Genomic DNA, 26,375 nt, shown 5'->3' with positions numbered 1-26,375 from the left:
TGCTGTCTCTGCAGTATTAGAGAATTAAAAATAACAGTCCTCCCTCTGTGGAGGGGTTTAAAACACTTCAGTCACACCTTTTAGTACATGGTTGAAAACACCGTAAAAGCTTACACTGCAAAACATCCATCTCAACAAGTCATTTTAATCCATTATTGAGCTTTTAAATCTTATTTTTGTTAAAGTTTCACTTGTTTCTAGTGCAAATTAACATGTTTAATTAACCTTCTGTTAAGTTACTGTTGCTACACCTGTCAAGCACTCTGTCCTCCTGCACATATGCAGTTCATAATGATAACGTGGCAGATTAAACACCAAAAACTGTGGTCATTTTCAAAACAAGAACCCTTCAAAAGGATCTTAAATATACACGAGAGCTATATACTTGATAAAATGTTAAAAGACGGAGGCTAAAGCTGCATATCTCAGGAAAACAGTCAATGTAATAGACATGGAAATAATGAAACTGCATTGTTCTTGTGCAGTGTCAAGCTTGTTAGACCTAATAAACTAACATTTATTTTCATTATCGATTCATCTGTCGATTAGTTGTCTGGTTCATAAAATGTCAGAAAAAGGTGAAAAATGTTGATCAATGTTTCCCAAAGCCCAAGAATCTGTCCTAAAAACGATCAATCAGTTATCAAAATTGCTGGCGATTAATTTTATAGTTGAAAACTAATGAATTAATCGACTAATTGTTGCAGCTCTATACAATACAATATATGACATATGTAATAAATATTACAAATAAAAGTATAAGTTAATAACACTAATAATAGGACATTGCCTCTAGCACAGTGGATGGGCTCGTCCTGAATGAATCTTGTAGTTAGCTTATGCTAATTGACTTAGACATTAGAGCACTCTTTAATCAATTTATTTACAATTTGTTTCTTGTATTTTTAGCTTTGGAAAGATTAAAAAAGACACGACCCAACAAACTCTTATCTTGCTCTTATTAATTAGAGAAATGCAAAGCTTGACAGGCCTTCTGTGCCTAGTGACAGTAGATAAACTGTGATTGGACAGTTGCTATCTAGGCGAGATATTTAGCAAACAGTCATTTAGCTCTTGTTGAGCGCAGGACCTCTTCCAGGAACCTTTCAAACAACTCAGGAACCTAACCTGCCTTTCTAGTGGGGAAACCAGGGTCTAAATTTAGTTCCTGACCCACAAAAAGTCCTTGAGTTTTGTTCCTGGAGCGCTTTTTGTTCCTGGGACTTGAAAATGGTCTACTGATATTCTTGAATGATATCAGGAGTAAGTGTTTTTATTTCACTTCATGTTTCATTCATAATTAACAAAGCACTGGAAACAAGTGGAGTTTTGAGGTTTGATTTATGCAAAAATAACATTAAAAGCCTGAATGAGAGGCTAAATGATATACATACATATAGAATTACATGCTAACTCTTCAGAGGCTCCAGATTAGCAGCGCTCTCTCTCAGTGGTTGCTGAAGAGCTCGCCCTTGGGGGGGGGGGGGCAGCTCCGCACCATTTTCCCTCTTTATTTATTTATTTTTGCTTTTCTTGATAAGATTTCATCTTGTTATTTTCTAGTGTGTGGGAGCAGCTCCTTTTAAGACTGACATACTGTAGATTCTCTCCCACACTCCTCATCTCGCTCTCTTTTCTTTCTCTTTTTTGTTTCTCTATTCTTTCAGCTCCACACTTGGCATTCCTTGGCTCTCATTCGCACTACGCCACACTGGCTGGCACTCGACCATACATCAGTGAATATCCCGTTTTTATGTTCTCCCCTTTACTCGGCTGTGCGCCCCATATACAGTTATCCCTCAGTTGTTTCTTCCTTTACAGCTCACACTCACAGGAGGGTGGTGTGTTTTTTAAATTAACAATGGGACCATGTAGGCAAACTGAGTTTATCATTTCTTGCCTACATGAATTTTTATCTTGCTGGAATCAGGTCCCACCATCCTTGAGCTGTAAACCCTTAACCACAGCTGATTCATCTCTGGCTGAGCTCTCTATTAGCTGCTTTCACCCTACTTTCCTATATATTATATTATATATTACTAGTGAGTGCTTTGGAGTCCCAGTAGACACATTCAGGCATATTCATAAACAAATCCACTGTGTAGACGCATCGAAAATTTGCCCAAATCATGTCCCTTTTCATGATTTTTGCATTCCCTTCCAGACATTTTTGTGTTCTATATTTGTTGTTATACTTGCATTAACGTGTCTCCTCATTTTGTCCTTCAAAACTTTCTTCCTGGCGGAGAAAAACACACCCTTTCCCATATTTTCAGCTCCTCCTCTCCTTTACATTCTCTGGGTTTTGGGGGTTAACAGAATGACTCTTTTTGGGGGGCCTCATCACCTCATGTGTTTTATGTATCGCTCCTCCAGCTCCTCCCCCATCTGGCCCTTCCTCTGCACTCACACCAGGAGGCAGCTCCACCCTGTCCAAGAAGAGGCCTCCGCCCCCACCTCCTGGACACAAACGCACCCTGTCTGACCCACCCAGCCCGCTCTCTCACAGTCCACACAGTAAAGGGGGCTTGACTGGGGGTGAGACTCAAACACACGTGTAAACAGTAGGGCTGGTTTCCCTCGGGCACGGCTCCAGCCTCAAGCTTGGATATTATGATGTCCAAAATCACGGGGTTATTTTATAAAACATATTTAGAGATTTTGACAAGATAATCTTAACTCAAGGTGCACTTGCTAGCTTCTTCCAAGCACAACTAACTGTGTTGAACTCTCCAAGGTGGGTTAAAATCAAGGGCAACTAGACCTGGTTAAAGATACTCAAAGACGCTTCTTCAGTTCTCGCCCTTGATTTTAACCTTCCTTGGATAACAATGACCTGGATGATAGAGAACCTTCACAGACATGAGCTGAGCTCCATTTGCTGACAAAGAGTGAGCTCTTTCTGCAGAGAAACCGTGCAAGAGGACCTTGAGTTAAAACTATTGTAGCAAATGTTGTATGAAAGGTTAAGAATGCATTTACATGCTCAAAAGATTTCTTAGGGGTTGGAGTTGTACAGACTAGTGGATGCCTTTTAATGTCTCTTTAGAAGGTTTGTTGAATGGTATTCAAAGCCTGGCTCAATAAGTGGATATGTGTGTAGGGCTGCAGCTAACAGTTATTTTTATTATGGATTAATTTCATCTAAAAAAAGACACATTTTCAGTTATCTAAAGTCCAAGGTGACAATTTATAGACGTCTGTTGGAAATGATTCAGTATACTTTTACATAACCTAAAAGAAGAGCAGCAAATCTGCACACTTCAAAAGCTGGAACCAGAGAATCTGCTTCAAAACATCGAAACGGTCATTTCAGCTCCAGATATGTGGAAATAAAAATATGCAACCAACTTCTCCAATTATGGCTGTTTTACCTAGGCTACTCCTGACAATCTGTACATCTTTAAAATGAGATAATATCAAACTTCCACTCCACATGCTATTTATTTACATGTTTCTAAAATACACAGCCATGCTGGATTAATGTTAATGATATGAAAAACTACTTCTGCATACCATTGCAAGGATTGTTTATGTGCCTGTGAGTATGAAACTCTCGACGCTACGTCCAAGTCATATGAAATGGATGCTGAAATAAGAAATCCATCTCGATGGACATCCAAGTAAAAATTGGATGTTACCTTGAATACCATTTAAGTCGGAAACTGATGAGTATGGTAACTTCCTGAATGTCCTGAATCAGAAAGGATGCATTTTACTACTTTGAGAAACTACTTATCTAATAAACATTCACAAGTTAAGGTGAGTTCCCCAATAAACTTACTTTCAAACTGCACAAAAAGGCATCCATGAGTTTGTCTTACTCTGGGTTAGTTTAGAAAAAGAGTAGATTAAAAACTTTTAAAAGAAAAGTTATCTTGTGACCAGTTGGAGACAAAAGAAGAAAGAAAAACACACCTCAGTCATCTTACCTGCAATCTAGGGCGATATTTCTACTGTTGTTCCACTTTTATCATTTGTCCTCTGTGGTGTTTTGTGCAGTCTGTAACACCAAACCGCTAATGACATCATGGCACTTTATTGCACAACCTCAGTTTCCAAATAACACAGGCTCATGGAAAGCTCAGCCAGATGAAGCCTCCCTCATTGTTGTTTTTTTTTTGACCATCACAGCATGTTAATTTATTTCCACATTTATATCAAATTAATCTCTTGGTTAGTGCTCTGTTATGGTGTCAAATAATCTGTTTGTCATCATCAATGTCAATATTTTAGGAAGCGACTCCACCCCTCCTCCTGTCAGCAAGATGTCTCCAGTTTCTAACAAGTTTGAAGGGATTCCTCAGCAGCAAAGGTATCAAAGAAAACCACAGTGAAATTTGAAGCTAATTGGCCTGAAATTTATTGCATCACTCTGTTTTTATGTACCTTCATCTGAAAATCTTTTCCCAGCACTACTTCGAGCAACACAAAGTCAACACTTGGTCCAAGGGTTCTTCCCAAACTACCTCAAAAAGGTACAGTCCAGTTTTCATCTGAATGTAAGCTGTTTGCATTGAAGGAGTTATTAAGCAACTGTGTGCTGCTCTCTTCAGTGGCATTGCGGAAGATCGACACCATACACCACCCATCTATGGATAAACCCAGCCTTCCTCCAGAGGTTTTCCAGAAGTCCCCGCCGGCAGTCGACACCCCGCAGAAGGTTCCCGTGGCAGACAGGCCTCATCTGGGAGACCTTCCCCCCAAACCGCAGCCGTCTGAACTTCCTCCTAAACCTGGAGAGCTTCCTCCGAAGCCGCAGCTCTCTGACCTCCCTCCTAAACCTCAGCTGGGAGACCTCCCGCCCAAACCCCAGCTCAAAGACCTGCCTCCCAAGCCTCACCTCGCAGACATCCCCCCCAAACCTGGAACGGCCGAGTCCGCTCCCAGGCCCCCTCCTGGAGAGACGGTGCAAAGGCCTCAAACGCAACCTCCACCTCCACCTCAACCTCAACCACAACCTCAGCCACAGCCTCAAGACTCCCCGTCTCCTAATCAGCAAACAAATATAGGGATTCCCTCCCAACAGGCTGCCGAAGACACCAATGGGACCCCGACAGGAACCGCAGAGACACCGGTGCCCCTCCCGAGGAAGATCAACACGGTATGAACATGCTTGTTTTATCTCGCAACATTTAAAGCTCGTCCAGAACTGAGTGTAAAAAAATCTTTGCTACTGAACTAGTACTTTGTAGTACAAGTAAATAAACTTGTTTGTTTCAGTGTATTTTTACACACTGATGTGTTCAGATGCATATTAGTCTTTTTCAGCGATTTTATTAAACTCATGTATAAATATAACTAGCTCGAGCAATACTGATTTTTAGAGGCTGATACCGACCCTGTTCCTAAATAACCTCAGACATGTCTATGGCATTTCTGAACTGCATTTTTGTGTTGTATGTTATGTTACATTTAACATTTAATATTGGCAGAAAATATTGTCCAGACCAATTAATCAGTCTAGGTCTTCTATAAATATGTTGTTTAAGACCTTTGCATTTACATCATCAGCTCTTTAACATTCAGTTTGTATCATCATCATAATTTTGCTTTTTTTATAGTATTATTTCTCAACCTGGAGGTCACATAGAGAACAGAGACTTAGCACTAAGCTTTTACAGGTGCATCTATATAAATTTGAATATCGTGGAAAAGTTTATTTTCTTCTGTAATTTAATTTAAAAAGTGAAACTTTCATATATCCTGGATTCATACACATAAAGTGAATTTCTTTTTGTTTAATCTTGATGCTCACAGCTTACAGCTCATGGAAATCAAAAGTGCAGTATCTCAAAACTGTTAGAATAAAGAATGTATAATACAGAATTGTCGACCTAATCAACTAATTAACTCAAAACACCTGCAAAGGTTTCCTGAGCCTTTAATGTCTCACAATACACTTGATTTTCTAATTGTTTTAGATGCACCTGTATGTGATTTTCCTGCATTTTTTGGTTGCTTGATGTTTTTTTTTTTTACAGGTCTCCTTTTTAAATAAATATTTCTGGACTTTGATTACTAAACCAAATTTTTTTGCTTTTTGTGTGTCTAGGGGAAGAGCAAATGCCGCCGGGTGAAGACGATCTATGACTGTCAGGCTGACAATGATGACGAGCTGACTTTTGTTGAAGGAGAGGTGATCATAGTTACAGGAGAAGAGGACCAGGAGTGGTGGGTGAGTCCAGCTTCACTACGACACTCAGCTCTCTACCTTCCTGATCCATCTCAAATGCACAAAAACACTGGCTAACACTGACTGCTTCATGATGCTCCTTTTCTTACTTTACCCTTTATACTTCCAGATCGGGCACGTTGAAGGAGAGCCGGAAAGAAAAGGGGTGTTCCCCATGTCTTTTGTGCACATCCTGAGTGACTGACAGCCAGAAAGACTTGCACTACACCTCTCCCTAAATTGGGAGGTCCTGTAAATAGCTATCAAAACACCCCTTGTCACACGACAAGTGTCCTAAAGGAAAAAAAAAAAATCTACAAAGAAGAAGAAACCCAAGAAGGCTCATTTAGTCATGGATGCCTCATCCATGCTGTACAAAGAATGTGTGTATTCTTCCCTTAACCAGTATTATCTTAACCCTATAGCACGGCTGTGACAAAGCCACTCTCAAAACCCTAGCACTTACCTGAAGTCTATGTTTATGCTGTTACTGTGTATATATGTATGTAAATATATATATTTGTGTGTGAGTGTATATACATGTTTTATTGTACAAAACATGTACCATTGCTCTCTCTACCTGTCAGATTAAGCATCAGGGGCGGTAGATTTTGAATTTTATCTGTATTAATTTTTCTGGCCCTGAAGTAATTATCAGCTTATATTTCTGGGAAAAGGACAAACAAGAAATGGAATGTGAAATAGGTCATGTCACTATTTGTGTCTTGCATCCCTGTTTACCACCATAACTGACTGAAGAGGCAGGAGTCTCCCACTGATCTTCCCGAGATGAAAAGAATTTCATTAAATGTACTCCTTGTTCTTGCTTGCTTTGTGTGTACACGTATTGTTTGTTTTACAGTATAGACACCTGCTGCTACTGTGTGGTGGAATATCAAAGCCTGTGGTTCACTGTAGGTCACTAATTTACTCCTTGTTACACTGTTCACTGTATGAATCTTCTGTGTGTGAACTCAACGCCATCTCCACAGTCCTTTGACCTTTTCTGTGCATGGTGTAACAATGACTGGAATTGAGTGGAGTGCTGCATTCAAAGACGCTCACCTCAGGGTTTGAAGAGCCACTATTAATCAAGCAGGACTACACTAAAGGGTATCCTGTTGGTAAAGCCACTATTGATGACAAGTGCGGGAAACTCAAGAGGACATCTTAGCAATAACTTGATTTTCTGACAGGCTAGAAATTTCACATTAACCTGTGTAAAATCTCATAAGCTTGACATTTTTTTAAAAAGGTGAGTCATGTAATATCATTCCATGTTACTGGATTCAGTACATTTCCAGGTTTGCTTGTGAGCCAGAGATGTCTTTTAGAAGTGGACTTTGTAAAAGGCCGGAGAGCCAATGTATTTTCACCCAGTCCTCACTGACTTGCAGTTTTTCCCCATGTTAAGGAACAAACCCATCAACCCATTGTATCATTAAAAGTGCTGTACTTCATCACTGAACCTGCTGTTTTTCTTTGTAGAAGTTTTGCGATGTGGTTTCCAGATTTCTTTGTACCTCCCCTTGGAATTTCATAAACTGCATTAGAGGGGAAAGTTCATTTCTAAGCAGCTTACTGAAGTTTCTCAAGATACAGGAATTGAGAAAAGATCATGATCAGATCCACTCATCCGTTTAAAATAACCAAAGCCAAGCACTGGTGGATTGAAACCAGTACATTTACTCAACTGTACACTTCGTAAAATGTTCAGCTGTACACTTCGTAAAATGTTCAGCTGTACTTGTAACCCTACTTCTGTATTAAATGTTATGCTATTCTACAGGGAAAGATTTTACTTTATAGTCCACTACATTTTATAGCCCTTCTTAATTTTCAGTTTAAGATTGACTTGTAAAAAATATGGTCAAGTTAGATTAAAACTAGCCAACAGTAAGCATTTAATAATTCAACTACAACTTTAAAGCACAGCTTATTTTCCTTTTAATCCTGCACATTGCCATTTGTTTACTCAACATTTGAATGCATTACTTGCACTTGTTTAATATGGTATTGCGGCTCAACACCAAATGATTTGAATACTTCCCACCACTGCATAGCAATATAGCTAGCTTAGGCTACAACCAGCAGGCATTAGCTTAGCACTGACAAAATCCAGAACAGGATGTCTAAAGGCTCACTTACAGTGTCTTTAACCAAAACAAGTTGGGTTTTTTTAAGTTTGACCCAACAGTTTACAGTCCAAGCTAAGCAAACAGTTGCTAGCTTTGAGTTTACCCTGCTGGATGAGTGGTATGTTCTTGTATTTCACAAAAAAAGGCTGAGTTGCTATAAGGAGGGGACAAACTAAGACACTTGACATGCCTTTTAGTGGTTTAACTTTAAAACCACATCGGATGTATTTATAACTTAATTGCAGTTTAACATTCAAAGTTTCAAGACAAAGTTCTCCCAAATAATTTTTATTTTGTTCTCACACTTTAACCAAACTTCAATTTAACAACTTCTTTTGGATTTAATATTAACAGAGGAATCTTAACTTTTAAACAAATACTTTGTGTCACAACACAAATTGCATCTTACTAAATAAAACTTAACAGTCACACCAGAATACTGGTGAACAAAAACAAACTTATTTACACACTTGAGCTTTGTGTGGAGGTTTTGACCCTTTGTCCTTCTCCACAGATTTGATGACACCAACAGCGACTGTCTGCTTCAGGTCTCTTGCTGCAAAGCGACCTGTAAAGCACAACAAAGTTATTGTAAAACAGAAGTCAACATGGGTGAGATTTCCTGTACATTTAGACTCAAGTGGATTGATGTACCTAGAGGAGGGTATGTGAAGAAGCTCTCCACACACATGGGTTTGATGGGAACCAGTTTGACTGTTGCAGCATCTCCAGACATCAGGAGCTGCGGATGGTCCTCCAGTTTCTTCCCTGTGCGGCGATCAACCTTCTCCCTCAGCTCAGCAAAGCGGCAGGTCACATGGGCGGTGTGGCAGTCCAGGACTGGAGAGTAGCCAGCTTTGACCCTCCCTGGATGGTTCAGGATGATCACCTAACCGGGAAAAAAAAAAAAATATGTCACATCAGCACAGAGGGACAAATAAGTTATAATTTTATGCCACTGAACCTAACAACCTGAGCTTCAAAGCTGCTGACATCTGATGGAGGGTCCTGCTGGGCATTGCCAGCCACATCCCCACGCCGCAGGTTCTTAACAGCCACGTTCTTTATGTTGAAGCCAACGTTGTGTCCGGGCAGAGCCGTCTCAAGTCCTTGGTGATGCATCTCAATGGACTTTACCTCAGCAGTGAGCTTGGCGGGGGAGAACATCAGGGTCATGCCAGGTTTGAGGATTCCGGTTTCAATCTTGCCCACTGGCACAGTCCCAATTCCTTTAAGGATGAACAAAGCACTTGAAATATAAGTTTAAAGGCATTTTACCAGCAAACACTACTGTACTTCCCCCCAATCTAATCCCTCTGCTGCACACGTACCTAATTTTCTTGATTGGAGCTAATCAATTGAGTTCACAGGTTTGGAAATAGAGTCGGGGCAACTTTAAAATGATATGTAGCGGTAAAACTATTTCTAACCTCCAATTTTGTAGACATCCTGCAGAGGTAATCGTAGGGGCTTGCTGAGGTTGCGCACTGGTGGGTAAATGGAGTCCAAGACTTCCAGCAGAGTTTTCCCGCTTGCATTTCCTTCCCTCCGTCTGGCTTTCCAGCCTTGGAACCAGGGCATCTGTAGAGAAATTACTTTAGTTCAAGGTGTTGCATGTCCTTGACACAATATTTGAACTATACATTAGTATTACCTTCTGAGTTGCAGTGATCATGTTCTCCCCAGTCCAGCCTGAAATTGGAACAAAAGGCACAGTCGTGGCGTCGTAGCCAATCTTTCTGAGGAAGCCGCTCACGCCTTTTACCACCTCGTCAAAGCGCTTCTGGCTGTAAGGTGGTTCAGTGAGATCCATCTTGTTCACACAGACTATGATCTGCTTGACACCCAGAGTGTAAGCCAGTAGGGCGTGCTCTCTGGTCTGACCAATTCTTGATATGCCAGCCTCATACTCTCCTTTAGCTGCCGAGACCACCAGGAGGGCAACATCAGCCTGAAATATATATTATAAGTTAAAAACAAACTGAAGCATAAAAAAGAGATGTACTTCTATGCCGCTTACCTGTGAAGTCCCTGTTATCATGTTTTTAATGAAGTCACGGTGGCCAGGAGCATCAATGATAGTCATGGTGTATTTTTGAGTGCTAAATTTCAGCAGAGATATATCTATGGTGATTCCTCGTTCCCGCTCAGCTTTCAGCTTGTCCAGCACCCAAGCAAATTTGAAGGAACTCTTCCCCATCTGTAAAATCAAATACATTGTTTTAGAACATGTTTTAACATTTTGAAGTCAAGTGTTTTGTAGTATGTTTCTTTCCACTTCCTCACCTGCGTCGCAGCTTTCTCAAACTTCTCCAGTCTTCTCTGATCAATGCCACCACATTTGTAGACAAGGTGGCCCGTGGTGGTTGACTTGCCGCTGTCAACGTGACCAATAATCACCACATTAACGTGGATCTTCTCTTTTGCCATGGTTGAAAGGTGAGTTTGCTAACCAAACACGTTAACTGTAGGCTTCTGAGATGAAATAACCAAGTTCACTCTTTCAAATTCATCTATCATATGGATCTGAGCTGCAGCTACAGAGTGACTTTATAAGCTCCACCAGGACACATAATTGAAGACAGGTGTGCTACTTAATTGGAGGCTGAGGCCTGTTTGCTGAATGCTTAATTTATATTATTTGATAGTAAAGTAGCTTGGACTTCTACAATACTAAATGCTCAAAAGCTATAATAATTACCCACAAATGTTATTTTTTGTGAACAGCAGTAAGGAGGATTAAAGAAATGTTTCATCAATGTGCAGTCACATTCACTGTGGATCGCCTAATGATCTCAAATTACAACCAGGTGGCAGTCTTTGAAGAGCCTCAACAAGTAACCTCTCCCTGTATATCAGAGGAACTATTATAATATAACTTCATAACTACTAATATAACTTATATACAAAGCATAAAAGGAAACAACTGACAGGCAATTAAAAAAACTGTCACACTGTGGGCGTGTCTGCTCTGTTTAGTCAGTTTGGTTATTATTAGTCTTTTCTGTTATATTGTCTCTGTTTTGGGTTTCAGTTCTGTCTGTTCTAGTTTATACTGATTGTTCTGCTATAGTCTGTCCTCGTTATTCAGTTTATTATTCATTTTGTCTGTCTATCCTGTTTTAGTTTTGCCTTATTATGTTTAGTGTATTTTCTGCATTTAGATGTGCTTGTGTCTGTTCCCCCAGTAATTCCTCTGCCTGCTTGTCAGCTAAGTACTTTGAGTTCCAGTTAGTGTATGGTCTTGTGTTTTGCATTTTTTAGTATCTGTCTGTTTTCCCCTGCTGTCTCTCTGCCTGCCTGTCTCATCGGTCCTGATCCCTTGCACCTGTGTTGCTCCCGCCTGCTCGTTAGTCTCTGGTGTTAAATGTTTGCTATGTGTCTTCAGTCCTTGTCTGTTCATTGTAGTGTGTATACGCTCTGTTGTGCTGCTTTGAAGAGTGTTCTGTCTGCCTGTTCCTGTACCACCCTTCAGTCATCTTGGATGTTCCAGTCAACTGCCTGTGAACCTGTTTTGTTTGGATTAAAAAAAAACCTGAACTGACTCTCTGCTGTGGTGTCTTGCATTTGTGCTCACACTCCTGCTTGCACTCATTCTGAAAACCATGATTAAAAACATTTTTAATGTCAGATACTGTTGATTGTAGATGTTTGAATGTGTTCCTGGCCTATAAAATAGGAAACTGAGGAGCTAAATGAAGATATAACTTGCTTGTGGTGTAGTTAGTGTTGAAATAATAATAATTTTCTTGCAGGAGAAAGTTCCCTTAATTGAATTTAAAAATGTATTTCTGTACCCACACACTTCTATTCATTCCAAACCATTTCATAATGTAAGATTTAATATGTCCTGAAACCCCATCATATCAGCAAATGAAATGTTGATTTGCACACATATCATGCTGCATAGCAGGTGACATTGTATTGTCCATGAACTCACCTTAATCCTTTTCTGATTTCATGTGAGTTAAAGATTACTTTTAGTATTGCAAGCACGACAGTTTCTGCAGGGGAAAATGTCTCATTTAATCTTCTTACACCAGAAATAAACAAACATACTAGATGAACTTTAAGTGAGGCATTGTAGGTCAGTTCAAAGAGAGATGGCTGCCAAACAATACAAGTTATTGAAATATTTTATTTCATAAGGCAAAACATGTAGGTTTTTCAATCTTTTGAAAACTAGTGTTCCTATAATGTCATACTCTGCAGATGCAAACTGTGTCTGTCATACTCTGCTAGTATACTCTAAGTATATTTAAAGCTCTGTTATTTAGAAAACTCAAATATACAGGGATGTCAAAGTGCTGACTGCTAGGCAACAAACAAATTTCTCTGATTTGCATTCAACCTAGTATAACCTACTTTTTGTAGGAGTGCTTGTCTCTCTTCTCTTCATTTAAATTTTGGCCCTTTTTATTTTGTTTCTTCTACATCAGGGGTTTTAAAAGTCTGAGACTGTGCACCTTCCCTTAGAGTTAGTCAAAGCTTGCATTATTGTTTGTTTAACTTCAGACTACACCAAATACATAAAAAGAGGTCTGTCCTACGGCAATAACTGTTTCGTTATCTGTGAACTATCTTTTAAACCAAATTACACACATTTTTAAAATTCATATATTACAAATACATTTGATCTACTTTTAATACCTAATGTAATATTTTTTAACATTCACTGGGACAGTTTGCAGAAAAACTCCGTTCTTCACCAATGCCACTGTGACGAAGATAATAGAAATATTAGTTTCAGATAGTTTCATCAGTTAAAACCGTCATATTTGGTAAATCCAAACAATAAATCTTTCTACAGTATTATTTTTTTTAAAATAAGCGTTACTGATATTTTATGCAGGCAGACCTGATGTTCAACATTAAGGAAGATATATCATAATATGGCTTCACCGTAATGACATGTTCTCAATGGCAGCAGGACAGAAGTCAATTATTACAAGGAAAGACACACTGGATAAGAAAATAATAAAATAAAAAATAAGTAATTTTCGTGGAAATGTTTATCTCACCCATTGGAGAACTGAACAAATAAATAAGTTACAACAAACAGTTGTCTTGTGGTATTTATTAAAGCAAGAAAAAAACAAGGAGCCTACTCAAAAGATTCAGCTGGGTCGTCTACCACCTAGGGGAGGACAAACAAATAAATATATGAGGACAAAATAAAAGGGGTAACTTAACAGAAAAAATAAGCAACAGGATCACACTTAGATTTATATAAAGAATTCCCGAAGAAAAAGAATTGTATGGGCACATTTTCTTTTATTGTTTATAGATTGAAAGACTCAATGCAAGTTTCTAAATTCTGTTCTTAAAGGTTTGAGGGATGGACGGGACCTTGAGAACTTGTGATATTTCCCTGTTGACAAGCTTAGGAATTTTCTGTAATGAATTTTCTGTGTGGGGCGGCACGGTGGTGCGGTGGTTAGCACTGTCGCCTCACAGTAAGAAGGTTGTGGGTTCAAACCCCGGTTGCCCTGGCCTTTCTGTGTGGAGTTTGCATGTTCTCTCCGGGTACTCCAGCTTCCTCCCACCATCCAAAGACATGCAGTCTAGGTTAATTAGCGACTCTAAATTGTCCTTAGGTGTGAGCGTGAGTGGTTGTTTGTCTATGTGTGGCCCTGTGATGGACTGTTGACCTGTCCAGGGTGGACCCCGCCTTGCACCTGATGTCAGCTGGGATTGGCGGTTGACAATGGATGGATGGAATTTTCTGTGTTTTTTTTAATATCATAATAAAGTAGTACATCCTCGGCTTCTAGTGTAACTCAATCTTTAATTCCTCCAGAATCCTGATGTGTTCTGACATTCAAAGAACAGATGTTGGTTTGTCTCATTTTCATCTTTATAAAATCATCCATAGTGGGTAGATGTTGTGCACAATTTTGAATTGTTTTCAAAGTATTGTTGATCCAGAGTTGTTTAAAGTGACTCTGGGGTCAAAGTGGAGGGTCATGTAGCTCATGAGCGCCGCCTAGAGGTTGTTCAGGGATTAATAGCTTCTTGCTCTAAGACACTAATAAGGTAACGTTGGAGTGAATAACCGATGGACGACAACCGCCTACCTAAACCACTTCTAACGGTTAGCTTCAACGGCTAATTAAAGCCGCGGTGAGTTGGTCCGTTAGTAATCCGTTGGTTGGAAGCTGCCTTTGAAACACAGCAGAGGGTCTCCGCTGACCGGGCGGGTCTATCTTCGGTTAGAGAAGGAAGGTGTGTAACTTCCCCCTCCGCGCTCAGAGGTGGGTCAAACCGAACTCCCCTACTCCTTTGACGGCCACAATGACGCTCAGTAACTAACCCGGAAACGGCAACAGCATATCGCTTTTCTTCTCCTTTCAGCCTGTTACCGCTGGCTTCTAGCGTGGTGTCCAGACGTCCTGTGTTTCTCCACGAGCATCAAGGTAAAAAGAGAAAATAACTTACTTTATCTCGCCTTTTTCTTCTGTCTTCTCAACTAGCCGCCGCCACTGTCCACCGGTTGCCATTCAGCCTGGCTTGTTTTGAGTGTTACATTTTTTTCCTCGGAGGTGAAAATTAATGATGAATCATAAACGTGGCCGGCGAAATCACAACTCCAAATGTATCTTTAAGTTACTGTAAAATTCAAATAGTGAAAAAATATAAATGTATTTGTGTTTTTAGGTTACATCCTCGATGCACCGTTAACTTCCCCTTTTCAGAACAACGGTAGAAGATTTCTCAAGGTAGACTGGCTAGACTGCTAGCTAGATTTCTCCTTTAATTGGCCAGAGGTATTGAATGTTATACATGCTTGACCCATATATTACAAACGCCAGGTTATCAGACGTGTTTGGCCTCGTAATCTACACAGTTTTAAAGTAACAGCGGGGCTTGGGTTAACACTGCTCGCTTATACAGGCAGTACATAATGTAACAGTGAAGCTGCATTAAAGGAAATGCACGTGTACTGACACCTGGGACGTGTTTTAACCTGCTCTGTCTTTGATCGTTTTCATTGTGATCAATGCGTGCACTGTAATGCATCAGTGCATTTGTCACAGGTTTCTAAACTGTGGTGATGACAGCGTTGGAAGAAGTATTCAGGTCATTTACTGTATAAGTGCTGAATTGTATCACAGGATTATTATTGTTGATAAGATCCAAGCAGCAGTTTAATGTCCCTGGTCATGTCATGTTTGTTTAGCAACGTGAGCAACTGTAACAAAACAAATTTCCCCTTGAGGATAAATAAAGTATTTCAGATTGTGATGAAATGTAAATACTGAAGAACATGTGCTTCAGAAGTACAGTAAATGTACAGGGTCCTGGGATCTCCCTAGTAAACCTGTCACTGTTTTTTCATTCAAAGATGGCTCACTGAGCGGAGTTGGTTTAAGTCTTTCTCTTTCTTTATCAGTTGTCTGCATAACTCAACCATAGCATGGAAGTATGTTATTTCCTTTCCGCCCAGTGTCTGTCTCAGCCCTGAAAGTGGAAGTGAAATGTAAAAAAAAAGTGCTTCTCTGGTTGTGATGCAATGTCTACGTTAAATCTGTCCCCAAAAGTCTCACGGTCTCTGCTGAGGCAAATGATGCTGCATCTTGCTTCTCGGACGCTAGTTTTGCATGCTATGAAGACATGATCCCATGAAAGACAAAGGCTCAGGTGTAATTCAAAAGTCATTACCTTTTTGAAGATGGCACGTTGGCTGTCAGCTAGAATTCAGGGATGTATAGTGGGATCTTTATCTCTCCCCTAAATGGTATGCTACAATTTTTTGTGTCAGTAAACCTGGATTTACTACCTGCCAGTGGGCAAACTCAGTTTTGCTGTGCAAAATAACATGCCTCCAGGTTATTTAAGTTGTCATGTTTTGCAATTTCTCTTCTTCATATTAGCCATATCAAATTGAAAGCAGGAACTATCACTGTTCTCTCTATGTAAGAGCATTTTCTAGAATAGATCGACACATTTCTGTTCTAATAGTTTGCATCAGTGTAGACCTGTAAATATGGGCTGGCGAAAAAATGAAAAATACCTGACTTGCCATGGCTGTAGGACTGTGAGACATGGTTCAACTTGTTGTATGTCTCATACTCTTTGTGCAGTGATGTGGACAGATGGGGTAATGGATGGAGTGAGTTCAAAACTCAGTAAATCTACAACTAGCTTATTCTGATAAATGGTGCATGTAAAAGTCACAGCAGCAGTTACAAAGATTGCAAAAGTGAGAGGAAAGACTACTTGCGACAAGTAAGTGAAATCTGGCATTGAGCATTGCGTGTGTGCTGGAAGTTTACCAGTGGGAGTTTCTTCTCACAACTTTGTGAAACAAGCATGAAATGAGAATATGGTTCATTTGGCGCAACATATTCCCTCATAAATGCAGGTCGAGGCTTGCAGGCGCAGTTAAGCAGCAACATTGTTGTATAAAGCAAACATTAGAAGCCCTCAAGATTAGGAAAGGATACTTTGTTTTCAGCTTTTACATGTTAATATTTAGTTATAATCTAGCTGTAATCTTGTCATAGTCATACAGCTTTTAATGTTTACATAAGATTGGACTTTTATCAGTGCTTTACAAGAGTGTTTACACGGGTGCTTAAATAACAATAGGGACAGAGATGTATTGAATATGATCAAAATAGTCTCTGATGCGAGAGGACTTTCCACATAACTTCTCCAGCAAGTGTATTTCCTAGTTCGTACAACTGTAGACCCTGTAGCTGGGGTGACAACACAAGGGTAGAGTGTAATGGAAGTTAATTTGAATTATTAATCGTTTTTCCAGGAGTCGTCCCAAGGACCTTTAGGGCAGAGCTGCTCAGACATTTTCATGTTGCAGCCTTGCAAACAGACCTACATTTAGAGGAAACATTGTTTATTTTTTCTGAAAACATACATAATATTAGGAAACACAGTAGTGAGAGAAAAACCTATGATTTATGATAGGGTTGAACAATTTTATAAAAATATGTAATTGTGATTATTTTGACAGATATTGCTATTATGAGGTGAGGGGGTGGTTTACATCATTATTCTCATTTTCATTGGAAAACACATTAAAATGAATTAGCACGACACTATTTAATTTAAAATGGTATTTTGACAGAAACTTCTTTGACAGACACACATCACCTTTACCAAATACTGCATTTCTGGTCATAACAAATAGGCCATATTGCGATTTCTTTAAAATTTCTAGTAATTGTTCAGTCCTAATTTACAGTAGATATTTTTAGACAGTTTCTGTTGAATAAATTGTTGACTTTATCAGATTATTATTATTATTATTATTATTATTATTATAATTATTATTTATTAATATTATTATTAGTTGTGTCCCTGAGCTGCTGGCTTCAGGTTGGGTCACTTAGTAACTGACAGTATGAGGTTCACTCCGGCGGGAAGTGGATCCACTCATACTAAACGTATCGTCTAGTTGAGTCATTGTTGTAATATGTTCATTAATTAACATTAGTTAATTAGTTAATGTACCATTGTGTGGTTTTATATTATTGTGACATTTCAGGCAGCGGACATGTGTTTATTTACTGTACAGTGGTAGCCACAAATATTACGCTTCATAATATTAGCTGCGTGACACCTTTTTGCCTCGAAACACTTTACTAGAGGGGCGTGGTTAGCTCGGTTGGTAGAGCGTTGAGTCCTTACTGCAGCGGTCCTTTGCTGCATTGCTGCTGAAAAAATAAAATAACAAACTATTGTCTATGGTGGGTGGACACAATAACATGAGAACTTGTGTAATGTAATGCAAGCATCGGAAAAAACAACAGTCAACACCTCTCCGACACAGTCTTGCCTAACCTACGTGTTAAGCTTTACAAGTCTTTTACAGGGCTGTTTGCATCACATTGTCAGTGTTTGCATTATTGTGTCCACCCCCTGTTATCCACATATCACAAGCAGCATGCTAGGTCAGGTGCTGCCGTCTTAGCTTTATGCAGAATAGAGCTGTATTGATCCCTATCACTTGCATAATGCTGTTTGTTCAGTTATATGGATTAACTTCCCCTCAGTGATTTGGCCTGTTCAGCGTTCTGCTCTAACACCATTATCATGACGTGGCTTAATCCAGGAGAGTTGATGACTTCAGCGTCATTTAATCTCCACCAACAACTTTCTGTTGTAGGTTAAAGATGTTTTTACAGACACTTGACTTACTCATCTGGACAAATTTTATTTAGAGCTGTGGAAATTGAGCCATTTGACAAATAATACAGAAATCAGAGTTTGTCATGGACGTCTCTGTGTTGAGAGTAATCTCATCTGCCTCTTTAGAACACATAATTCTCCCTCTTCCATCACAAACGCATGTCTGCTCTTGTCCATGATGATCATAGTAGAAATGATGGCGCACTTGAGTCACTCCTTCAGGAAAAGCTGACTGTGCACCCCCTTAGAAGTTGGCCCTCCTGTTTCTGCACACGGCTGAATTATTAGAGAGCCGATATCACAATGTCCTTATTTAATTTGCTAATCTGCGGTTTGCTTTTAAATTCGTACCTGGTTGTTATGACTGCATGTGTTTGTGGAGCATGTGAGGAAGCATCTAGTGCTGCTGCACATGTACTGCTCTGTAAACAGATTCATTTAATGGTTTGTTGATTAACACATGATGACTGTTTTGCTGTTAAATGAGCAGAGAAAGATGGTCTGGAGCCGTGGAGGTTCTGACTGTGTTGGTTTGCGTTTGTAGCCTTTGGCGGCAGCGAGTAATACACTTTTGATGTGTGTCTCTGATGTGTATGAGTCAGTGTGTGTCCCAGTTTCTGATCTGCAGCTTTGGCTGTGCTGGTAGATTCAAGTATTCCTCTCAACTTTCTCACATCCGGCCTGTGATGTTGGCTTATCTGAAGCCCTAAGCATACACATAATGAGAAGCGAGAGAGAGGCCTCACACAGGATGCTTTCATTTGTTGCTCCCTGGATGCAGCAGCAGCATCTTAAGAGTAAATGTGGGGGGGAAGAAGAGTGGACATTGCATAGGATCTCTCAACATAAGGCTATAAATAACGTGGCCCACTCGAAAGGAAAAAGATGCTGTCACATTGTGTGCCCCTACCCCCACACCTTTCACTCAGAAAAAAACCTCCAGGCTGAGGTTTGAGAAATCTACAGAAGAGACCGTAGAGATCAAGATCTGTCTGAGTTTCCCGTTTGACAACCACTTAACGCAGCTAAAGGATTATTTGATTGTTCTGCTTTGATTTCAAAAACAAATCTGATCATATCACAACATATAAAGAAAAGAAATGGTTTTCTGGTGGTGGTGTTGACGCTGATTTTATTACAGTGTGTTAAAGCAGGCGGGCTTGAGATCCTCATGTGGTTGCCTACATGTCGGTGGACACACAGAGCAGGGGAGTTGCCACAGATGGCAGATCAGCATGCTAGAAATTCATTTTTTTTTTGCATGAAACTGTTGCCGCGCTGCCCCCGCACCAAACCTTCATCCTCACGTAGTGTTATAACTGTTTCATAAACCTGTCCTACTTTTTACCCCAACTGTCTGTGCATTCATTAAATCATGTCTAGATTTTCAAAAGATTTACAAAAATATGTCCCATCATGATACTTTATGTAGTTTCATTATTTATGATTGGAATATTTATACATTTTGCTGTGTTTTATTATGATGACATTGCTCTTTTGGTCAAAGCCGTGGAAACCTGGACCACAGGAGGAGAACTTACCCACTAATACCACAAATATGCACTTTTACATTGTGTATATACAGTACAGGGTTCATTATTTGGGGTTTTTATATTTCAGAAAAAATGGGAAGCTATTAGTGTTCATTTTAAATATGGCTATCCAGATCAAATTGACTTATTGCTGGAGGTATTAGCATTCTGTTGTTAAACCATTTTTATTACATTGAGGGACTCTTGCTCCCATAATCAGCAGCTCATTTGCATTTTCTCCACAAAAAATGTCTTTCTCTCTCGTTCGTTCTTCTTTTTTAGCTGCGTCCATGATTGGTAGAGGATGAATTCTGCTGAGTGTTTGATCCATTGACTGTCTTCTAGCGCCACCATGAGGTTGACATTTGTGGTTGTGCGTGAAATGTCTCGACAAATATCGGATGGATTGCCATAAAATTTGGTACAGACGTTCATGTTCCCCTCAGGATGAACCGTAAAACCTTTCCAGTAACATCATCAGGTCAAAACTCTGGTTAATGACATTTCTATCAGCCTCAGCTGTCCTTTTATGTTTAACAAGCAAATATTAGCGCACTTACATGTTTAAGAAGGAACATGTTAAGCATAACAAAAAGCTCATGTAATGATAAAGATATAATATTAATGAGAAACTTGAATGCAAGGGTCTGGTTGCATGACTGATTGTAATTGCCTGGCATTTTTTAATCCAGCTGAGATGAACGAGCCCCACCGTTTGCTTTGACATTTCAATTCGAGGATTTCCAGCCCATGTAACCGATCCGTGGAGGTTTTCTTAATGAAATGATTACCGCAGAGGCTCGCATGGGCTCTATGGGCTTCAGTAACGCAGTCGATCCCTCGTCAGTCCGCAGCTCTCGCTCACCAGTATGGAAAGGGGAATAGTCTTGGCAGTGAAATGTCACTTGCTTCAGTTCGGTCCTCTTCTCACACACACACACACACACACACACACACACACACACACACACACACTCTGAATGTATATTATGCATGTGCGTGACAAATGGACAAGCGCCACATTTACATCCTATTGATTACCTCAGTGGCCTGCTCCGTAGCAAATAGAGCAAATGTTTTACTGTCTGTAGCACTCACAGTTTACAGCAGGCCCACGCATGTTGGCCCACATTTATTTACTATTGAATGTTGACTACGAACTGAAGATGTTAGAGCTAAGATTAAAATGTGTCTTTGCCCGTCTCCTTTTTTAATAGCAAACTTGTTGATGTTACAGCTCTTGTACACAAATCCTTCAAAACCAGCTCTGGTATGTAGCTACTGTACACTTCCCTGGAAGTGCTAAATCAAAACAAGGAAATAAGTCTTTGAAACCGCAGGAAGACGGCATTTAGTTCAGTGAAAACTACACTTGAGCAGCGATTGTTTTATTGCCTCTGATCCTGTGGGAATAGAGCACTGTTGGTTCAGTTACGTTGCCGTGTAGTTTTCTTTCAGGATACTTTTAAGGGTATTGAATTTCAGATTTCACAAACCTTAACTTGCTGCCATTACTCATCTTCTCCCATGACTTGGTCCTTATTTAAGCAAATTAACACACACACACACACACACACAGACACAGTGCCACTTCAGGATGATCTCATCATGTGGGTCTTTTCCCACAGCAGCACTGAGGTGATTGTTTCCTATATACAAACCTGACCAGCATAATAATGTTTTGAATAGCACGGTACTGATGTATGTCATTTTCCACCGTCATGTTAATAATTAAAAATGGACAGCAGATGGAAGGCTCAAGTTCAGCCTTTTTTTAGCCACGCTAGCACAGCAACTTGACTATAGGGTTAGTTGATTGGTCGAGACTGATATATCTCAAAAACTATTGGTTGGATTGCTGTGAAATTTTGTACGGACATTTCATGCTCCACACTGCTGACTTTGGTGATTCCATCACTTTTCTTCTAGCACCACCTGACATTTTGGATAATAACTTTTGATTTGACTTTTCAAGATAAGCCTTCAGTAAATGAAAAGATGTAAACGTGAGCTAGATTAAGTTAATTTGTAGAAATCTACGAGAGGTGGCAGCAAGCCTTGTAGAAAACCAGAAGTGAATCAGAGGAAGTGTTGCACAATAGGAAGTGGTGTGTTTTTTTTCTTTGTGTGTGCATTTATTTGTTACATGTTGTTACAAAAAAAACTTGTGACGCGGCTTAGGACATAGGAACAGCCCTGTTATTGCATACTTAACATGGTATCTGTAGCCTTTCTGGTCCCTTTTTGTGTGATTTTAGTGAGTTATCACCTAGTTTTAAAAGAAAACTTACTGTAAGAAGGCATCAATGTTATTAATACTCTTGAAGTATTTTATAATGGAGTGGAGATTGCACCTCTGTTGTGGTGTTCAAGTGTAATTTGTTCCACTGAAAATGCACAAAAGAAAGCAGACTTTCAGGTGTTCTTTTTTTTAGGTAAGTGAGAGGAAATGAGTTTGTTATTTTTTTTTTTTAGAAATTTGTGTATTTTAGGGCTTCATTTTGCGTAATAATGACATAGGTTGGCTCGAGCTGTCAGCCCTTACATGAGAACCTAAAATCGCCTTTTTGTCAGACCCTAGATCTTTTACACCTTTGTTGATGTTTTGTTACTGTTGACCTGTGTTTCAGAGGCTGACCTCTGCTGGAGGACTTTCACCCGGGGCCACCTGCCAGGCCAGGCCTCCCTGCTCCTGACAGTCAGACAGCTCCACTGCTTGTAAGTCCTCGTACCAAGTCATACTTATGAGATTGAAGAATTGGCATATTTTATAGGGAAACATTCTCAAAAACAGTCCAAAAGCCGAATGTTTTATTTATTGTAGCCAATGACAAAGAAAAGCAGCAAATCCTCACAACTGAGAGGCTACAACTAAGTAATGTATGGCTTTTGTGTTTGAAGAATGACTTAAAAGTTAATTGTGCAATAACTCTATGTCTTAAAGCAATACTCACATCTTTATATGTACGTACATGTGGTTATTGGCCTTTGTTACAATTACTCCTCTCCATACTGGCTGTGAAGAAACCTAACACACTTCCAAAATCTACAGAACGCCTTTTCAAAGAAGCTAATATGAGGCAGTCAAGTGAGCATCTTCCAAAGATATGCAGTACAATAAGAGGGAATAAAAAAAAAAAAAAGGGACTTTTGCACTAAATAGACTATTTTTGGATGATGCACGCTTAATAAGGGTGGCCTTGGTGGACATTTTTATAGATGCTTGTTTTGTCCATGCAAAAGACGGTACATTTTGTCCCTTATCTCTTGCATTGGAAAGGTCTTATAAAGTATGATCAGAAATTAAAGACTTGTAAAAATGCCAACTTATCCTTTTAATTCTCTACAAGTCTACAAGCTGTGTATCTGTATTATAATCGTCAATGCAAAGTTTGACCGTTTCTCATACTGTAGGCTTTTATTCTCCACACCAGATTACCATCTGCAGTTATTTGTTTACATGGACATAACTATATCTGATCCTAATGTCAGTAGACCTCAATACTTGAAAAGCAGGTTGTCGAGAAAAGAAAAATACTCTACATCAGGCTTGTGGTTGTGTGTCTGAATTTCTCCCATTGTTTCAAACCAATTTGGGTTATGGTGCACACTGGAGGAATTTGAATAAAAAGAGGCGTTTCTCTAAATGGTATTTGAGTCAGTAACCTTTCTGTCTTTCCACTGGTGATAATTTCCATGCTAATGTTGGAGGGAAAATTGTCCGACTGTTGTGTCTGTTGTTTAAGTGTCCGAATATATGTCGCTTGAGTTGCGCTTTAACTTCGCACCACATGTGTATTTGGTCCACAGCTCAGTAAGTGCAACACTTTCAGTTTTCCTGCACAGTTTAGCCTCCAGCTTGCGGTTGTTGGGTGGAGGGTAAAAAAAGCACACTCACCTAGATAAACTCCTCATGTAATCGCCTATGTTAATGAAATTAACAGCATATTTTTGGGTGACCATCCCCTTACCTTTGATGATTGTGGTAGAACTGTGCTCACAGCAGCTTGGGTGCTCTGATACACAGTAGACATGTCATTACGTAAGACCGCCTGTGGTGCACCTATGCCTATTATAGTCTTAATGTGCCATGCTGTGGGTGTATGTGTAATGCTGGCTCAGGAAATGAAGTGCATTGTGGGCCATAAAAAGGAATTGAGCAATGTAGGTGCTCCCAGCTTCCTGTAGAGCCCCCCCCCCCACCCCCCCCTTGGCAAGAGTGTTTATGTAATTACAGGGCGCAGGGTCACTGCCCAGCATCTGCGCACATGACAAACTGGCAGCTCTTATGTGACTCACCACTTCTTGTTCGTATTTGACGTGTCTTTTGTTTTTATTTAATAGTTTACATTTAGAGGTTACTTTGAGGTCTTGCAGATGACCTAAATGTTCCTCATTTTAGACCAGTATATTGTAGTTTAACGTGTAGTTTCAGTGCAGCTTTTCACTGGTCTTCCTCGCTCACATTCTCCTTCACCACAAAAGGAACTATTTTTTGTTTTTGCTGTCAGGTTTCTCTTTCTTCACCTCGCCCTGTCTCACTTCCCATCATTTCTCCCCTGCTTGCATGTCTGCCCATCCCCATTGTATTTTCATCCTTCTCTCCTTGGAGATTGTTACCATGACATACTGCTATCATTCGATTGGCTAAGTTCTGGCACTGGAATGCCGTGCGGTTTTGACAGCTAAGCCTCAGGTGGTCCATATATGGGTTCACATTCAAGCATTTCCACATGAAAGACCTGTGAGGTGTGTGTGTTTGTGTATTGTGTGTGGACTAATGCCAAACTGCAGTGGTGCCCTAGTAAGACTCGGATCCATTCACTAAAATAGCCTGAATGGCAAGCTGTTTTAGTTAGCATGCAGTACACAACCCTGTGGCAGTACAGGGGAGCAGCAGACGTGTTGCATTATAAATGGAGAATGGAGATGAGTTAATGCAGCAGGCCGAAGAGTTTTGTGTGAATATATTCAGGATGGATTAGCCTTGCTAAGCCAGGGGGGAGGTGTGGTGAAGTAACCTGAGGTGAAGCTTTTCTTGGCTGTGCTGTTGCTATGATCATAATTGGGTCAATACTGCCCCCAGCTGGTGAAGCTAGTAATGTTATACCTGTGTACCCTGTGTATTATACCTATGAATTGTGTGTATTTTACATAAGAATTGTGCACAGAAAATAGGTTACAAAGGTTTTTGTAAGATTTATAGCTCTATAATTAGGGATTCACAACTCACTGATTTGTCTCTTAATAACGGCAAATGTCCCGTTATTATACTCAATAAAATATAGCATTTTTGGCCTATTTAATCAAATAAACTACGAGGCATGATAAAGTAGTGTTTTGCTCCACTCTTGACTCAGCATATGGAAGACGCTCCGGCCTCTCTCGGCTCCACCCGCCGAACAGGTCATTTGAGATGATATGTCTGAGTGGGTGTAATATGTAGAGTGGCTTGTTATGTCAGCTAAAAGCTCCCAGCTTCTCCTCCGTTATCTATTATTTATACCACTGGCGGGCAGACACTGTGTAACTTCCTGCCCAGGTTCCCCTGGAGGAGCATGTCCAGCTGCCATCGTTCCCCTGCAGACGCTCGTGTTAGAAAGCCTCAGTGTCTGGCAGATTAGTATGAGACATGGCATTAACATATAGTCTGCAGAAATGTCCCTTTTAATTTTATGTGTTTTACCAGATGAGCGTCTACCCTGAAATGGCTGTATGTGAACACTGGATGGCGCTCTTACATCAGGTGTCAGTGTCAAGGAAGCCTTGAGTTAGAAATTAATTTTTTTTGTTAGTGTTTTCTACCAAAAAATGTGATAGTTCTCTACAAAAATGTTTAAACCGCTGTCACTTCTCATTTGCATTTGTAAATATTAGCATAAGCATTCCTGGCATGTGATGGAAAAAAGGTTTGGGAGTGGTCTTTCCAAGCATTTAACTTCTTGTGTGCATGACTATTTTCATCCTCCAGATGGCAGTCCTCCCTCACTGGATGAGGATGCTGGTAGTCTTCAATCTGACATTTATCATCCTTCCAAAACCCTCCACTGTGCCCCACCCAAAATCCTGTTAGGGCAATACTGAGCAGGAAAAAATATTGAAGGAGAAACTGTATTTCTTCAATTTAAATCAGTGTTTTGGCTTAACAACCTCTTATGTAAGGCTTGACGCCCCTGAATGCTCAGGAGTGTTGACAGAGTCAGATAAAGAATGCAGTGATGTCGGTGAGTCACAGTTAGGAGGTCAGCTGAGTAATGATGGTTCGGGGCTGAATGGGAGATCTGTGATTGAATGGGTTTGGGAGGCAGATGCCCAGAAGGAGGTGCTGCTTAGACCGACGACAGTGACTCAATATGCCCCCCCCCCCCCCCCCCCCCC

General features: G+C 40.1%; 3 protein-coding genes across 4 annotated transcripts in view; 2 read left to right on the top strand and 1 right to left on the bottom strand.

Moving 5' to 3' along the window:
• asap1b (ArfGAP with SH3 domain, ankyrin repeat and PH domain 1b) overlaps positions 1-7,635 on the top strand; it is a 62,824-nt gene extending 55,189 nt beyond the window's left edge. Inside the window, exons 23-28 of the mRNA XM_046053088.1 lie at positions 2,377-2,538; positions 4,237-4,315; positions 4,414-4,478; positions 4,557-5,104; positions 6,056-6,178; positions 6,306-7,635. Of these exons, the coding sequence (XP_045909044.1) occupies positions 2,377-2,538; positions 4,237-4,315; positions 4,414-4,478; positions 4,557-5,104; positions 6,056-6,178; positions 6,306-6,380 (1,052 nt within the window). The 3' untranslated portion in view covers positions 6,381-7,635. The remainder of the gene's footprint in view (positions 1-2,376; positions 2,539-4,236; positions 4,316-4,413; positions 4,479-4,556; positions 5,105-6,055; positions 6,179-6,305) is intronic.
• A 950-nt stretch (positions 7,636-8,585) lies between these two features.
• On the bottom strand, positions 8,586-10,836 carry si:dkey-37o8.1 (Elongation factor 1-alpha-like). Its single transcript, XM_046053024.1, has 7 exons — positions 10,600-10,836; positions 10,334-10,513; positions 9,968-10,264; positions 9,744-9,894; positions 9,286-9,542; positions 8,968-9,202; positions 8,586-8,881 (listed from the first exon to the last, which is right to left on the bottom strand). The coding sequence occupies exons 1-7, from the start codon at positions 10,741-10,743 to the stop codon at positions 8,772-8,774; spliced, it is 1,374 nt and encodes a 457-aa protein (XP_045908980.1). The 5' UTR covers positions 10,744-10,836; the 3' UTR covers positions 8,586-8,771.
• A 3,567-nt stretch (positions 10,837-14,403) lies between these two features.
• fam49bb (family with sequence similarity 49 member Bb) overlaps positions 14,404-26,375 on the top strand; it is a 31,428-nt gene continuing 19,456 nt past the window's right edge. The window contains exons 1-3 of one of the 2 annotated variants that reach the window (XM_046052712.1): positions 14,404-14,567; positions 14,668-14,729; positions 22,628-22,715. The gene's annotated coding sequence lies outside the window, so the exon portion shown is untranslated. The other variant, XM_046052631.1, reaches the window with a different exon arrangement.

Source organism: Micropterus dolomieu, linkage group LG01 (genome assembly GCF_021292245.1).
Source record: "Micropterus dolomieu isolate WLL.071019.BEF.003 ecotype Adirondacks linkage group LG01, ASM2129224v1, whole genome shotgun sequence".
NCBI classification, from domain to species: domain Eukaryota; kingdom Metazoa; phylum Chordata; class Actinopteri; order Centrarchiformes; family Centrarchidae; genus Micropterus; species Micropterus dolomieu.
Note: the sequence above shows the minus strand (reverse complement) of the source record. Positions and strands in the feature narration are given on the sequence as shown.

Excerpts from the sequence above, each read along its gene's own strand:
- si:dkey-37o8.1 (XM_046053024.1), bottom strand. The coding sequence starts at position 10,743 with ATGGCAAAAGAGAAGATCCACGTTAATGTGGTGATTATTGGTCACGTT. Across the intron at positions 10,265-10,333 it reads TGATAACAGGGACTTCACAG|GCTGATGTTGCCCTCCTGGT; the intron begins GTAAGCGGCATA and ends TATATATTTCAG. Across the intron at positions 8,882-8,967 it reads CTTCACATACCCTCCTCTAG|GTCGCTTTGCAGCAAGAGAC; the intron begins GTACATCAATCC and ends TGTGCTTTACAG.